Genomic DNA, 17,231 nt, shown 5'->3' with positions numbered 1-17,231 from the left:
TCTTGTTTGTTTTGCTGTTCACCCTATGTGGGAAGGGTATGCCCAGACGTGAGTCCCGTGCTCACTACACCACTGGAGTCAAGCTATCCTGGCTGATGAGTGCTGAAAGCCTGAAACCGGTCCTAGGATGCTTGATTCCTGTCCAGGGAAGACATGGCCTGGCAGTTCGGTCTGGACTGTTCCCATAAGGCACAGGGTAAAGACTGATTTGCATATGGCTATGTCTGAACTGGGGTGGCGTGGTGAGCAAAATAACGATGGATTAAACCCAGATCTGTGACAGGGGGGTGAATGTTTGACAAAGTTCATCATTCTGTCCATCATCTTTTTGTGTTGCATTTTCACCCTAAGTGGGAAGGGTATGCTCTATACGGGGGTCCCGTGCTCACTACGTCACTGGAGTCAAGCTATCCTGGCTGATGAGGGCTGAAAGCCCGAAACCGGTCCTAGGATGCTTGATTTCTGTCCAGGGAAGACATGGCCTGGCAGTTCGGTCTGGACTGTTCCCATGAGGCACAGGGTCAATACTGATTTGCATATGGCTATGTCTGAACTGGGGTGGCGTGGTGAGCAAAATAACGATGGATTAAACCCAGATCTGTGACTGGGAGTGAATGTTTGACAATGTTCATCATTCTGTCCATCATCTTTTTGTGTTGCATTTTCACACTAAGTGTGAAGGGTATGCTCAGACATGGGTCCCGTGCTCACTACGCCACTGGAGTCAAGCTATCCTGGCTGATGAGGACTGAAAGCCCGAAACCGGTTATAGGATGCTTGATTCCTGTCCAGGGAAGACATGGCCTGGCAGTTCGGTCTGGACTGTTCCCATGAGGCACAGGGTCAAGACTGATTTGCATATGGCTATGTCTGAACTGGGGTGGTGTGGTGAGCAAAATAACAATGGATTAAACCCAGATCTTTGATTGGGGGTGAATGTTTGACAATGTTCATCATTCTGTCCATCATCTTTTTGTGTTGCAAAGAGACTGGCGGCACCAGACACGACTGGGACTGAGCAACCGCTGGTGCACTGACCACGAAGTTCACCGCAGCTGAGTGGCTCGAAGGGGAGCGACGGATGCACATGGTGCTGTATCGACGGAGCGGGTGAGTCGCGCAGTGCACACGCGAGCGCTCCTGGGCCCCCAACCAGCGAAGACGGCGTACCCGGCGCGGCATCACAGTGAAAGAACGGCGAGATCTGGGAGGGCGGAGTCCCTGCCCTACGCTAAGTAGAAGGCCATGGCGGAGACAGACAGGAGCTCCGGGGCCCAGGAAGCCCGAAATTAACTGCACCAGAACCGATTGCAAGACTACTGGCACACATTATGATCAAGCAGTGTGCTGGGAGCTGCCGGAGGAGGAGCGCTACATGTGGGCACTGGATTTGATTCGGAGTGAGCACTGTCATCCTTGGAGCCCGTGAGAGCAGAACGTTGTGGCATAGAGCCTCATAAACAAGTGCAGATCACTCGACGCTGCTTCCCTGCACCAAAACTGCGTCATTGCCTACGGACCCACGCCATTATCCCATTAGATGTGCATACTCCCCCCGCAGTCACAAACGATTGGGATTTCGCGGCTTGGTAACACTGGTGGGGTGCCCTGGATAAACAGTGGGCCGCATGTGCACAAAGCTGACCGCGTGACACTGGAGAACACAGACCCACAGGCCCTACGCACCTTGCGGCGGGTCTGAAAGTAATAGAGTAATTGGCACCCTGTGTCAGCACCACAGTCAGGATATAAACACAAATCACCGCCGCCTACATCCAGTGTCGCAGGAGAAGGAGGTAGGAAACCTGAAAGGCAGGTGTGGTAAAATATTACGAGGCAGGCAGCGGAGATTACTACCCTCCCCCTGTGTGCTTGGTGGAACCCTTGGTGCGCAGGACGAGATGGGGGACCAGGGCCAGAGAGGCCCACCTACCGTATAACTGGACAAATATGCATACAGCAAAGATCTGACTGAGAAAACACAAACGAACACTACCCATACAGTGACCCCTACATCTAATAACCCCGATAAGGTCACGCTGGTGGACATTATGGCCACCCTGCAACAGGTTCAGTTTTCCATTGGCACGATCTCCACAGATATATTCCTAATACGTGCAGACTTCTCCAAACTGTCAGAAAGACTAACGGAGGTCGAGTCCACAACGACTGTGCTTTCCACAGATATGGCCACGCTGCAACACCAGGTACGTCACCTGGAAGCTAATATTGGCTAAACTAGATGACCAGAAAAGCCGCTAACGACGCAACAATGTGCGAATCATTGGAGTGCCGGAAAATGTAGGGGGGCCAGCATTGGACCTCTTTGTGGAAGACCTCATCAAGAACCAGTTGCAGCCGCGGGGACTGTCCAGCTTCTTCTCAGTAGAAAGGGCTCATCGTGTACCGGGTGGGAGTCCAAGACTGGGTGCCCCCCCCCCAGACCAATACTGGCGCGCGTATTCAATTTCCGAGATCGCGACGCTATCCTGCAGGCAGCGAGAATAGCACCCCCTATCCGGATTGAGAACTGCACTGTCACGCTCTATCCTGAATAGACAGCTGCGGTCACCAAACAACAACGCAATTTCTTAGAAATAAAGAAGGAAATGCGCGCCAGAGAACTCAAATACTCGATGCTCTTCCCGGCAAACCTGAGAGCAGAGGCAGAGGAAAAAAACAGTTTTTTTGCGACACCTGAGGAGGCCTGAGAATGGCTGGATGGATGGCACCCAGCTGCAAGATCTGGAAAACCGAGAACCCAACAGCAACACTGACTGACTGAATCACAACTGTCCAGATCCACTGAACCCAGCGAAATGGGAGACTGAGTGCACCTGTGCGTTGGGAACCACGGCCAATACTACAATGCATGACATCAGACCAGTTAACAAATGGAAGCCACTGAAACATGAAACCGACCACCAGTCAGGCCATCCCCAAGTTTGTTATGAATTACTATGTATGCGTTTTATTTGCTTGGATTACAATGGCAAACAAGCCGCCCTCTACAGATGTGAACTACACACCTCCATGTACGGTGTTGGCCGCTGCAGTTGATTTGCCAAAAGGAGGACTTCCGAGGGTCGCTGAAAGACTCTCCCCCTCACGCAAGTACAAGTTATGGGACAAAAGCACTCTGCTCAGTTGGGGTGGCGGGTAGTTCGAGGACTGCCGGGCAGGGAGGCAGGGAGGGGGTAGGGAGATGGGGAACAGTTCACGGTTCTATGTTTGTTTTGTTGTTTTTACTAGAAGGCATACATGATGACAAAGTGAAGTGGATAACCAAGGCACTCCACCCCCTTACATTGCTGATGTCGCAAATGGCACACACACACTCACTAACTGACATTGCAAATACCCTTTCCTTGAACCCCAGGGGGCTGCCGCCTCCTTTTACAGTGCTGTCTTGGAATGTAAATGGACTGGGTGACACGATTAAGAGGTGACTGGTCCTCCAATACATTAAACGCAGAGGTCTGGCAGTAGCACTGCTACAAGAATCGCATTTGAAGCGGTTCGGCCTGTAAGGCCCTGGACAGATGGGCTACAAAATGGCAGTACACTCTGAATTTACCTCTGGTTCTCGGGGTGTGGGGATCCTGGTTAATAAACAATTCCCACTGATAATCACTGGATCTCGGACATATGATCTAGGGCGGTTTGCTGCGCTAGCATGTCAATGGGAGGGTCGGTCATATAACCTAGTCTCAGTTTATATCCCACCGACACTACATCAATCAACCTTCCCAGCACTGGGGAAATTCTTACTATCATTACCGCAATGGGAAATCATTATAGGTGGCGACTTTAATGCCACAATTGACGCGTCCATAGATAGACAAACCCCTAGAGACCCTAGTAGTGCAAACCTCAAATTAGTGGACTTTGTAGACCTTATTGGTCTCATTGATGTCTGGAGAGGCAGGCACCCACAGGACCGACAGTATACCTTCCACTCGGGAGTGAACAATAGTCTTTCAAGAATAGACTACATATTCATGTTAGCAACAGGGCTGGAAAGGATATCGGCGATCCAACATTTACCCCGGGGCATCTCTGACCATTCGCCAGTGCACATTGCATACACATCCCACACTACAACTCGACGCCACCAGTACCCAGGATATATTGAAAACCGAAAGATTGGAAAGGGTCTGCTCACAGCCACGAAGCAATATTTTGCCAAAAACGAACACTCAGTATCCTCCCCGTTGACGTTGTGGGAGGCGTGTAAAACGGTATTACGTGGCCATGCAATCTCACTAGTTGCCGGGCATAAAATGTCAAAAAGCCAACGGATCAAAACTTTAGAACAGGGAGCAGCCGAGGCGGAGGCGGATCATGCATTAGATATCAATGATGACACAGCACATAGGTTACATTTAGCACAGCGGGAATACAGGGTCTTTGCATGGGAGGAAGAAATAGCCAAACTTACAAGCGCGCATCATACTTTTTACGAACTGGGCGATAAAGCGGGCAAGCTTCTCACCTGGTTAGATAAAAGGACCGAGGTAGCCGATAGATAGCCCAACTCCGGTTAGAGAATGGGGCTATGACCTCAGACCCTCAGCAAATAGCTGACGCATTGGCCTCCCATTACAGAGCCATATACATGCCCACAGCCAAACACACAATAGAAGACAATCTAGCCTCCCTAAAAGACATCCATATGCCCTCACTATCTCAGGACGCTGCCCAGTGCTTGATGCAGATCGGACTCCGGATGAGCTTACCTTAGCCATAGGTGCACTACATATGGGAAAAGCCCTGGGACCTAATGGTATCCTGGTAGAATTTTACAAAAAAGAAGCAACCCAACTTACACCACACCTACTTAACATGTACAAGACAAGTCTAGAAATGGGAGAATTGCCTAGAGATCAGCGCCTAGCGGCAATAGTGATTCATAAGCCAGGCAAGCCACCGCAGGAATGCATGTCATATAGGCCTATATCCCTAATAAATGCAGACACGAAAATACTGGCTAAAACACTGGCACTGAGATTGCAGCCATATCTTACAACAGTGATTCACCCGGATCAGTCCGGCTTTATGCCAAACCGAAGCACAGCTCTGAATCTCAGGAGACTCCATAGTGTCATGGCGCGCTGGTCAACTGTTGCGGAAGACGCAGTTATTCTCCTCCAAGATGCGCGCATGGCATTTGACATGCGGTCCTCAGGCATATAGGCTTCGGCCCCAAATTCTGTGAATGGGTGCGCCTGCTGTACAATAAACCCCTGGCAGAAGTTGTGGCCAATGGCCGCATCTTGGCAGATTTCCCTCTTGGTAAAGGGACGGGGCAGGGCTGCCCACTTTCCCCACTTTTATTTGCGATAATCCTGGAACCATTGGCGGCATGGATACGGCATGACCCAGTCATCCGCGGGCTGAAATGGACCATGGGATAGGAGGACCGCATCTCACTGTATGCAGACGATGTGTTGCTATATCTGGCGTCCCCATCGTGTTCTATCTACTGCCTGCTGGACATCTGCGCGGCATATGACAAGGTCTCGGGCTATACTATAAACTGGGCGAAATCACTTCTCTACATCGTACACGGCCCCCCACCCAGACTGCCACGCAACGGCGAAATCCAGATCGCAGAAAAGGGATTTAAATATCTCGGCATATCTGTCACACCTAAGGCCATGCACTTCACTGAAGAAAACCCCTGGCAAGGTTCCGCCGCGATGTCAAACACTGGCGCTTGTTACCGCTCACTCTACTGGCCCAGCGGCCCATTTCAAGATGATGGCACTTCCCAGATTCTTGTATATACTACAAAACACCCCGTTCCTGGTTTGCCCCACCTATTTTACAATAATTAACACTGAGGTAACCAAACTGCTATGGGACGGGAGGTCTACCCGTATCGCCATGAGGAAACTAATGAAGGGCTGGTGAAGGAAACCGGGGTCACCAGTCCCTATGGCGGTAACGTGACACGAGCGGCTGGGCACCCAAAGGCCTGTGTGTAAAGCAACCATACAACACGCACCTCTCATGGAACAGGGAACACACACAATAATGAACGCCACACTGTATGTTTTATGTAAATACTCAAGTTTATCCAACAGTTCAAGAGCAATGCAGTTCAGGATTGGCAAACGCAGTTCATGGGTTTCAAATGCAGTTTACGAATGGTACATGCAGTTTAGGGGATATAGCGCTACTCGTGGTGAGGAAGCCTGTAACAATTCAACTCAGCGCTTGCAAGCAGTGCATTCCTCGTAATCACCCACAGCATATATCGTTTGGAGCAGAACCTGCAATTTTGGCATTACTCGTAATCTGCAAAGCGTATAGGGGAAGATTTATGAGCCCCTTGCGCCACTTTTGCGTCACTTTTAACATGGGAAAAGTGACGCAAAAGTGGCGCAAGGGGCTCATAAATCTGCCCCATAATATTTAGAGCGGAACCTGCACGTATGGCATTCCTCGTAATTTGCAAAGCATCTAATGTTTAGTGCAGAACCTGCGACTGTGGCATTACTCGTAAGCACCAAAGCATATGACATTCAGAGCATAACCTGCAAACGCGGCCTTACTCGTAATCAGCAACGCGTATAACATTCAGCGTAGAACCTGCAAAGATGGCATTACTCGTAATTACCAAAGCATTTAACATTCAGAGCAGAACTGGTAAATATGGCATTACTCGTAATCGGCCCAGCGTATAGCATTTAGAGCAGAACCTGTAAATGTGGCATTCCTCGTAATCAGCAACGCATATAACATTCAGGGCAGGAACGGCAAATAGGGCATTACTCGTAATTACCAAAGCATATAACATTCAGGGCAGGAACGGCAAATAGGGCATTACTCGTAATTACCAAAGCATATAACAGTCAGAGCAGAACTGGTAAATATAGCATTACTCGTAATCAGCAACGCGTATAACATTCCGGGCAGAGACTGTGTCAGTGCGGTTCAAAGGGGCTACGCTACTCGGAGCGAGCCAGCTTCCAGTGTTCCTTCGGTGCAGTTCGTGGCGCACCAAGCTTCCGAACAGTCTGGGGAAAAGGGGGGCAAATCCCTCGGAGGGGTGTCCACGGTGTGGTGAACGAGGGACTCCCACGGAGAGGGAACCCGGGCCCAGGGTGCGGTGTGGCTCCCAGCCTGCAGGGGGCACACCGGGCTTACCTGGCTCTCGACGTCGGAAGGCGTCCGCTCCGGCTCCGACGGGGGGAAGTCGTCCTCAGCCTCGCGCACCTTCTTCCAGAGCTGCGAAGGCAGCGACGGGGCCCCGGGCTTCTCCGCTGGCCTCGTGACGCTGAGGGGCACTCTTCCGGCCTCCGGGCCGCAGCGGTGAGCGCGCTTCGCCTCCACGTCTTAGGGGGGGCTCATATTAAGGAGGGGAGCTCCGCGCTCAGCGGAGCACACTGCCGGGGGTCCCAGGCCAGGTCAGGGAGCGCAGGGGTCACAGCGTTAATACCTGGTCGATCCCCGGCGGGTCCTCAATCTGTTTTGCATAGGGTTCAGGGTTCAGTCTGGACACGCAGTCTCAGCACTTGGCATACAGTTTAAGGGGTCAGTCTGGACATGCACTCTCAGCGCTTGGCATATGCTTTCAGGGTTCAGTCTGGACACGCAGTCTCAGCGCTTGGCACATGCTTTCAGGGTTCAGTCTGGACACGCAGTCTCAGCATTCAGTTTCTGCACTCAGTTGTTATATGAAGTCTTGATGGCGCAGATGTCTCTGGCGCCCTTAAGGGGTTCTGTTACAAGGGGGTAGGGGTTGAGTTGGCGACTAGGTCCTTCCTAGTCAGGCTGGGCAGAGGTTCCCTGGGTCCTCCTACTGCTGGGCAAGATCAGTGGGTTTCACAGGATCCCTCACTCACTTAAGAGGCAGCACCTAAATCCTGTTACTCTCAGAGGCATAAGTCCCTGGCTAGGCCCTACCCCCTATACTCCTGCGTGGATTCTCCAGCTCTGCTTTACCCCACTGGCCAACTAACTACAAAAAGTTCCCTCCCTCACTTAAGTAGCCCTAGGTCAGGTGACCTCTAGCCAAGGCGGCAAAAGTAAAACCCCACCTCCCTTCTAGAAGGTTCCAGCACATTCCAGGAGCTTCCCCACTCTACCTATGGGACAAAAAGGCGGGCTGGTGTCGCAACATTGTTGTGGGGTTCCAGCCAGCTCCTGGCAGCTAGGGTGCTACTATGAAAGACCACTCTGCAGTAGCAGGGGTCTGTAGCAGCCATCTTGGGAGAAGGGAGCACCTGCACCTTAACACTGATTGGCAATGAAAAGGCGCCCGGAGACCTAGTCCAACATAAAAATGAGGGTGGAAAAAATGAGGCACAATCAAAAATACAAGGGGAGACCACCCTAGGGCTGACAGGTCCAACAGCTGGTATGACTGTGGTATTGCCCTCCCCAATATAAAAATGTACTATTGGGCATCGCAGTTCCTTTGTAATAAATCAATGGCTTTAAGCACCGCAGGATGACCCAGCATTCCGTATGGATAGGCATCTCCTAGAAGCCGAAGGGATTATGGGGGTACTATATAATAGATCCAGGAAGACGGCTCACACAGGCCCCACGGCGCACACAGTACATGTCTGTCACGCGGCACAGCGGGTGTTAGGTTGGTCAGGGATTTTCACACAAGCTACACCACTGTGGGATGCCCGAGAGTTGGGGAAGCTGCGAAACACCAAGGGGTTCCGACAATGATACGTGATAGGCAGCTCCAGGGTGGGAGACCTATGGGAAAAAGGTGGGGTTGTCCCATTCGCCCAGCTGCAAACCACTTACAGTTTAGCACGGGTGGAAAACTTCAGATATATGCAAATTAGGCATGTGCTCATGGCAGTAATTCCACCGCCACACACCTCCCAGAGGCTTCACCACTAGAGGACAGACTTCTAACAGACCACTTAAGCAAAAAAGCCATCTCGCTAACATACTGTAAAATAATCAACAATCAGCCGGACCCCACGACAATCCTTAAGGAGCGATGGGAGGTAAACGTAAGAGACTTGGATGAGGAGGACTGGTAGGAAGCCCTTGCGTCCCCACTAAAACTAGTACAATTGAAAATCTTGCATTGCACCTTCTACACTCAAATCCTTCTACATAAGTAATTCAGGGCGGACACTCCACTCTGTCTCCGACAATGCGGTGCACCGGGCACCTTTTGGCACACAATTTGGGAATGCCCGGCAATTACACTCTATTGGGAGGCTATCATGTACACAATTTCACAGGTTACTGGAGTAGAGGTTTCACCGGAACCAAAGAGATGTCTGCTCAACATTTGGGAACCCACGGATCTCAAGCACGTGGCTCAAGACTGGGTGGCACTGGGAATGGCATTGGCGAAACGCAATATAGCGCAGCACTGGGGCTCAAGAATGACTCTGACTCATCGACAGTGGTTGTGTGATATGGACGGCACAATGATAACTGAGAAGTCAGTCTATATCCACCGGGGATGCCCCAAAAATGGACCCGGGTGTGGGGAGGATGGAATACATTCCGAGGTACTATTTGCGAGCCCCCTCAAGAGGAACCGCTGTCAGCAGATAGTGACTAACCAACGGAGACAGGGATATCGGGGTTTGTGCCACAGCACGCAGCAGATCTGTAGGTACTGGGTGTGAGATAGAACTTATTGATCAATGTACAATGTGTATCACTATTGCATAATGCTAATGTCATTTTCTGTATGAAAAACTGAGTATTCCACTGATGTATTGATTGTCTTTTCATGCAAAATGCCAATAAAATGTTTTTTTTTTTAAAAACACATTACGAGACCAACAATTGAGTAGAATCTCATAATTAATAAATTGTTTGACACCAAAACAACAAAAATCCAGTCAGTAGGACCTGAGAAATGCAAATTTAAAGATGGAGTTGAAAATAGTGCCTTAAACCCCCTAAGAACATTACACAATTTTCAATGATTGAAAAAACTGAAGAAGATAGACACACACACACACACAAACACACACACATAAAGGGTACACAACACCCATTCTAACATTGGGATTGGTGAAACCGACCATGGTTACAAGTCCTCTCACAAATGCAACACAATACAAAAGGCCTGGAAGGGAGAGCTTGTAAGGTGTATAGATTAATTTCAGCGCTGTGAATTATGAGCGTTGAAGCCACTGGCAAATATTCACTAAACATTCAATGAGAATTCTCTTATTAGACCTCGTTAGAGAGAGACAGCTTTGTCTGGGCACAAGGGAGTACCAAGTATTAGTAATAGCAATATCCTTTCAGGTTTAGAGTGCCCTATATATTATGCAAAAACAGGCAGTACGGCACTCTAGGTCGTTTTTGGAGGAGAGAAGCTCCTTTATATGAAACACTCCACACCATCCAAGCCAAACTATATATACATATATATGGGAATAATACATTTTCACAAAGCTGTCCCCCCAAAAAAGTTCATCCACCTCAGCTCCTTCCTAGAAAGTGTAAGGGTGATTCGTCAAGGAAGGGCTAAGCAAAAGGAGGGCCCTAAAATGCAAAATCCTTATTCATTTCCCTTCGGCTTTTTTTAGGCAGCTCTAATATAAAAACTGCTAAATGTAATAACACCAAATTTGGCTGGGTGAGTGCCCATCCCTCCTCAAGCCTTAAAAAGCCCTGCGGAACCTATCCCCGGGGGGCAGAAATGAACTTTAAAGGGAGAGGCTCCACGTGATCCCACTTCCCTGAGCCTGTTAACACCACGGGAACCCTATTCCTCTGTGCTGGTTCACCAACTGTGTCCCATGGGGCCCACCCCTGGGACACAGTAGTTTCCTTGCCCATATCAGTGCCTGGTGGCAGTATTTTTCAATCTTTCTCCTGGTGTGAGCAAACATGCCTTCTCTGCTCACAGGACTGTGGGCAGAGAAGGCATGGGTGCTCTCACTTAGCGGTAGCTTTAAAAAGTAGACTTTGTTTCTCTGCCCACACAGATGTCTCTGGGAGCATGCCGAAACAGCTGTTCCCACTGGGCGGGTATAGTGCCAGCTCCCCCAATACGTGGACAGGTGGCTGGGGTTGAAGGGACCCTCTTACTCCCCGTGACCCCCAACTTGCTACTTGGTGGGTGCCCTGGGTGGGCACCAGGGCACAGTAGGTGCCGGGGAGGAGGCTGCGTGCCCCCTATTTTTAGGTCTCGCCTGACCCAGCGCATGCGCTGGTCTGGCGAGACTTTTTGAGAGGGCTCCAAAAAGTGCTACCAGGCCAGCCTAGAGCTACAGTGCATGTGAGCGGGCGCGCGCGCCGCGCTTCACCGCATTACTTTCACTTTCGCGGCACCACGGCCGCTTTAATCGCGATCACTTTCGCAGCCGCCCAGCCGCTTGTTGTTCCTGCTTTGCCTCACTTGCTCTCTCGTTGCCACCCGGGTGCCTTAATTCTGAATGCCATATGGCGGATCCAAACACCCCGGCGAAGATCATCCCGTCACTCTTTTCTCTTCTTTCTTGTCCCTTCTTTTCCTTAACCTTATCTCTTCTGCTTTGTCTGTATGTCAAGGCAGCCTTAGGGTGGCAAAGAATGCTGTAGTATATTGTGTACTATTTTAAGATGTGTATAGCGCTTAGTACGTCTCAGTGTCATAGGTTCATAGCCAGTGTTTCAGGTTCCCTTGTGCAAGGAAGGACATTTCCCCCCTGGCTGCTGTTTCAATGACAAAATACATCAATAATCAGGGATCAGTGGTCTGAACATTTCCCTGCCCTGCTGTCACTGCACCTGCCGCACCAATGGAAGCTACGCCCTGCTACCCATGTGTGGGGTGCTAAAATGTACGTAAAAAAATATTAAGAGATAATGTTCAACGCGATTCAGGGTTACGCTTTTAGCAACATATCTCTGGATGATAAGTTCACTTATAGCCAAAGCGGAATATTATTTCTGAACAGCAGGAAGTCTAGGTAGACATGTATGGATGGAGAAAGACCTAGTCAAATGGAAGCAAATCATTAAGACAGAATTTTGTTGCTGAAGAATCAGACTTGGAAAACGTGCATTAAAATCGTAAAGTTTTCTTTTCACGAAAAAAGATTAATTGATATTTGGAGTAACAATGTATTAACTTCTCTTTGATAATGTTATTGTTGTTCTCATTATTGCTCTGTATATTTCTTTGTGAATTGAACGTACATTACTTATTATTGTGCAGAGAAAAGCTAATGTTCTTCTCTTGAGCCTGCGTTCTTGTCTCTTCAGAGGGTAATCATCCTGCGCAGCCCACGTTAGCTTCTTTCATTTTTCCCAAACTGTTTTACTCTCGCGCATTCTTTTCCTAATTAATTCCGTATTATGCGGATTAATTGTTTTAAAAAATGTTTATGTAAAGCTTTCTTTTACTTCTTTTTTTCTAGCCCAGAGAACGTGGTTCGACGAGAGTACACGCCCTAAATAATGTAAACAGGGTACTTCAGGTTCTACATCACAACAATGTGAGTGTGCATTATTTCATATGGACTATTTGTAATAAGTGGCTGTATGTGAGAAATGTAAACAGTTTTGTTTTTATCATTCCTGATGTTCTGTTATACTTACCCAAATTCCTGAGTTTCATGCACATATCCGCATGTGACTACCAGGTCAAAATGTAGCGTCAGGTAAGTGGCCAGGAAGTCCGCTTCTGCAAGATAGCTCATCTAGTCAACATGTCCAGAAGTCACCACTCCGCAAGTTAACTGGCAAAAACATCATAAGGTCTGTTGACGTACACATGTTGGGCATTTAACATACCCTTTATGTTGAAACTAGAAACTTCAAAAAGCTATAAAACAGCAGCAATCATTGTAAAGATTTGCTCCCAAAATCAGAAACTACTTATAAATCTCGGTGCAGCTGACCTAACTCACATTAGGGAAAAAAATCCCCATGATATGTTTATCAGGAAGTGTTCTTGTAAATAAGTGGATAATTTACCATAATGAATACAATTTGGCCGACATTGCATGTACCTGCTCACCAGTTTCTCTTTAATGACATGAATTCTTTAATATGCCCTTAGGTAAGGGTGAATTTCCAGGTTGATCTTGTGTAGGTTATTTGGATAGGAATGGTTCCAAGACTTACTCACCAGTAAATATCCAATGACGCAGACACCCTTCTGAGGGCCTAACGAACACGTTTACTTCTGTGAATGCTGCTCGTGAGCAGTGGGTTTAAAATGTCTAAGCCCTCTGTGCAAGCAGGGAGTACCAGTGAAATGACTCTGCTGGGACTTGGAAAACATTTTTTTTATTAGGTACAAGTAGCCTTAAGCTTGGTAAACGAGTAAGCTGCTGTAAAATTGTGTTAAGCGTTTCTAATTTTTTCGCAAACACAACTTGGTTCTTTGGACAAATTTGCATGTTTATCAATAAAGTGTATTCGGATTTCCATACCAAGCAGGATAGCAAACTCCGAAGTTTTTAGGTATGGGTTTTGACAGTACAGCTGTTAAATAAACCTATTGCTAACAATTTACATGGATTGCTCTTTGGATCTAATCCTTTCAACCATTGGCTTTCTTTGACCAGCCATTGTCAATTATGCCTCAGCTCAGTCCAGTTGAGTATTCTTCTGCTACGTGAAGCTATTGGTTGTCTCTCGTCCTCTCCTTGAATGCTCGCATTGACCTGCATGTGTGGCTAATTTACAGCTATAGCCTCTCTGTCCTTTCCTACACGTGTGTCTCCTCCTCGCTAAATGCACAATAAACCCAGACATTTTGGCTTTGATGGGATTTGTTTTCCTTGACTCCGTGCTCATATGATACTGCAGAGAAACGTCATCCATTGGCCTTCAGAAGCCCTCTGTAAAGTAAAAGAGATACAAAGAATAATAATAATATACTGCTGTGGCGTTAGTCACTGGGCTTATGGAACACTGACTGTTTCGATGCAGCGGGCCAAGCGCACATGCTTCACTATGCTGATTCCACTGACAGACTCTTACAGAAGGTTCTCTTTACCATGGTGTCCATTATTGGGTGTGGAATGGAAAAAGTTGAAACACCTGACCAAACAACTAAAACAAGACAGGGCTTTTTTGTAGAGTATGGTTGTAGCAGGCGGGTTGGTGATGGGAGTAAGGAAAAGGCGCAGAGTTACTCAGAAGACACAATTGAAGGACCTGAGGTTTGTGATTTGAGGAATGAACAGGCATCAGTTGAGCACAAACAAAGGTTGAAACATGGGGCAGCAACATTAAAAGCTGGTGGAAAACAGTGGGCATGAGGGTGGTACCTGTGTAAACCATTGTGTGAAATAGGTTGTATGACAGAAGCACGCATGGCTAAAGCACACTTGCCTCTGCAACGCTGCTCCAACAACGAATGTGTCTTAACAACGCATTCCTTTACCATGCATATCTTTACCATGCAATTTCGTGATTAAGACGTAATTGGTAAAGGATATGCGTGGTAAAAATCACACCCCAGCCTTCCTGCACTGAGCCCTAAAACTCAACCCCACGTATTTAAAACTTGCCCGTTCCCAGACCTTGATCCCTGCTACTGCCCCAGCCCTGAAAACTGTCCCCCCAGCACCAACCCCTAAAACTGGCCTCCACGTCCTAAAAACTTCCCTAACCCAGTCCCCTGCCCTGAGCCCTAAAACTGCCCGAGCCCTGAAACTGCCTGTTCCCTCAGTCGAGCCCTAAATCTGAGCTCCATGTTCTAAAAACTACCCTGACCCCAACCCCCCACCCTGATCCCTAAAGACTGACCCCTATGCCTGAAAACTTCCTCAACCCCTCCCTGAGCCCTGAAACCTGGCCCCCTGCCCTTAAAACAACCCTGACCCCTAAAATCTACCGCTCCTTCTAACAAGCATTGGCAGAGCCAATAGGTCTCGCTTTTGGGACCTTATAAGTGTTTACCCATGCAACAGATGATGTTGTTGCACCAAGGATATTGTGCTGCATAACTAAATACTTATAAGGTCCCAAAAGCGAGACCTATTGGCTATGCCAATGCTTGTTTTGTTATGGCATTTGGCCCACTTTGTCCTGAGGGTGTTCATTATCAGCACCAGGGGAGTGAGCGTGTGGCCCCCTCCCATTTTTTTTTTCTTTTCTTTTTCCTTTACCTTTCTCCTTTTTCCCTTTTTGTTTGTCCTCATTTGCCTTACCCCACGTGAAAAAAGGAAAATAGAAAATAAACCACCTTTTTTTTTCATAGACTGTCCCGTTGAACCAGCTGTTTATCTGCAGCACTTCAGCCAAAGACATTCCAATTACTCAAAGGAGGATCGTGGGAAAAAGATTTTTACTCCACCAAGGATTTTTCATATTCTGCCGGACCATAATGCTGGGAGGCCATTTTGTTGATAGTCCGAGGAGTGATATAGGCATATTCATAGGAACCGGGGAAAAAAAAAAAACAACCCTGGTCTCCTATCTCCATGACCTCAGTAAATCCCAAAAAAACAGATTTTTCTTATTACAGGATCTAGCCATATCCACTTTAGACACTTCATACAACGATGTCAACCATTCTGAGTGAGTCGGTGGTGAGGGCTCAACCCAGTATTTGCATATTTGTCTTCTAGCGATAAGAATCGCATAGAAAAGTAAAGATCTTGCAGGCCCCCCAATGGTATCGTCCAGACCAAAAATAATTAACGGTAAACTGATGGTCAGAGGAACCCTAAGAATGGATTCCATTGATGAAAAAACTTCGCCCCAGAACTCCTGTAGCAGAGGGCAGTCTTTAAACATATGTATGTCCGATGCTGCGAGGAGGCCACATTTATTGCATGCTTTATCAGGCTGGAATTTTGATAGTCTGAGAGGAGAAAGGTATGCTCTATGGGCTGTAAAAATGTGATTGCGCCTAAGCCAAGCAGGTTTAACAATTCTGAATAGTGTATTGAATGAATCCCTCCAAATCGAGTCACATTGCATGCTCATCTGCTGCCCCCATAGAACATCTGCTAATTTAAACTCGCCGTCTACTTCCTCTACTATTGCCCAGTACCATATAGAGACCTCCCTTCTCACTCTAGGCTTTGAAACAAGTTGCTCCTCTAGATTACTCTCCCTTCCTAAAGGCCCGGTGCTCTTACCCTGTGATTGTACCCAGCTTTTCAATTGAGTAGAACATTCTCAGTGCTATGACAACACCAGTAAGACTATTACAAATATATTTAAATTTTGAGAGTCCGGGCCCAATCACCTCATAGAGCATATCCCAGGGAGGCATGTCGGCACCATCCAGTAGGTCTCCCCACGTCATAAACCCTGCATCTCTTAAAGGCGTGCTCAAGCTATCGCGGAAGCATGCAGGAGTGCCAGGGGAATCCCATATTGGGGCGTTTCTTGAAAAATAACCCAACCCTATTCTCCTTCTTATTGCTAACCAGCTACTAGCTAATGACTGAAGGATTTTTAATTTAACTTTTTTAAATTTATGGTCTCCGAACTTGAACATAAAGCCATCTTCTAACAAATCTGAACCCCTCAGCATAGCCCGGAACAGGTGTCCCTCTGTAGTGCTAGTGGGTGTCTTCAGCAGCATACGAGAATGAGATAACTGGAATGCCCATGCATAATATTGCAAATCGGGCATAGGCAGACCCCCCTTCTCCCTCTTCCTCCTAAGCTTCTTCCATGCTAACCTAGTAGCTTTATGCTTCCAAATAAATGAGTTTAATTCTCCTTGACATTTTGCCAATTGTTTCATATCGAAGGCCATTGGGATAGCACCAAAGAGAAACGATATCTTGGGGAGGATTGACATTTCAACCAAGTTGATCCTTCCCAAGATTGATAAAGGAAGATGCACCCATGAATTCAACTGAGTTTGGCATTCTCTAAAAATTTGTTTAAGATTAAATTCTGGGATCTTTTCAACTTCCTGAGTTATTCTAATTCCTAAATATCTCATATTAGTGACAATGTGATGATGCGTGGTTTCCATATTCCATGCCATGATCTCAGTTTTACTTGGGTTAATCTTGTATCCCGACATCAAGCCAAACTCTTCTGCACGTGTGATGATCGTGGGGAAGGCACTGTCAAGATCTGCTGTGAAAATTAGTATATCATCTGCATAAAGTGCCACTCTCCTCTCCCACTCTCCTAGTTTAAAAGAGATGATGTTATGTTCTTCTCTTAAAACCTGTGCAAAGGGTTCTATATATAGATTAAACAGGAGAGGGGAAATGGGGCAGCCCTGTCGCGTACCCCTGGTGATGGTAAAAGGATCTGTCAGAGCCCCATTGTCAAGTAATCTGGCAATCGGAGCCTTATAC

The 17,231-nt window shown here is 47.6% G+C and overlaps 1 protein-coding gene across 1 annotated transcript in view; it reads left to right on the top strand.

Moving 5' to 3' along the window:
* Positions 1 to 17,231, top strand: part of LOC146809061 (B-cell receptor CD22-like) — a 656,591-nt gene that overhangs the window by 616,813 nt on the left and 22,547 nt on the right. The window contains exon 8 of the mRNA XM_085615863.1: positions 12,360 to 12,437. Within this exon, the coding sequence (XP_085471989.1) occupies positions 12,360 to 12,437 (78 nt within the window). The remainder of the gene's footprint in view (positions 1 to 12,359; positions 12,438 to 17,231) is intronic.

The sequence above is a fragment of the Triturus cristatus genome, chromosome 7 (genome assembly GCF_964204655.1).
Source record: "Triturus cristatus chromosome 7, aTriCri1.1, whole genome shotgun sequence".
NCBI lineage: Eukaryota > Metazoa > Chordata > Amphibia > Caudata > Salamandridae > Triturus > Triturus cristatus.
Note: the sequence above shows the minus strand (reverse complement) of the source record. Positions and strands in the feature narration are given on the sequence as shown.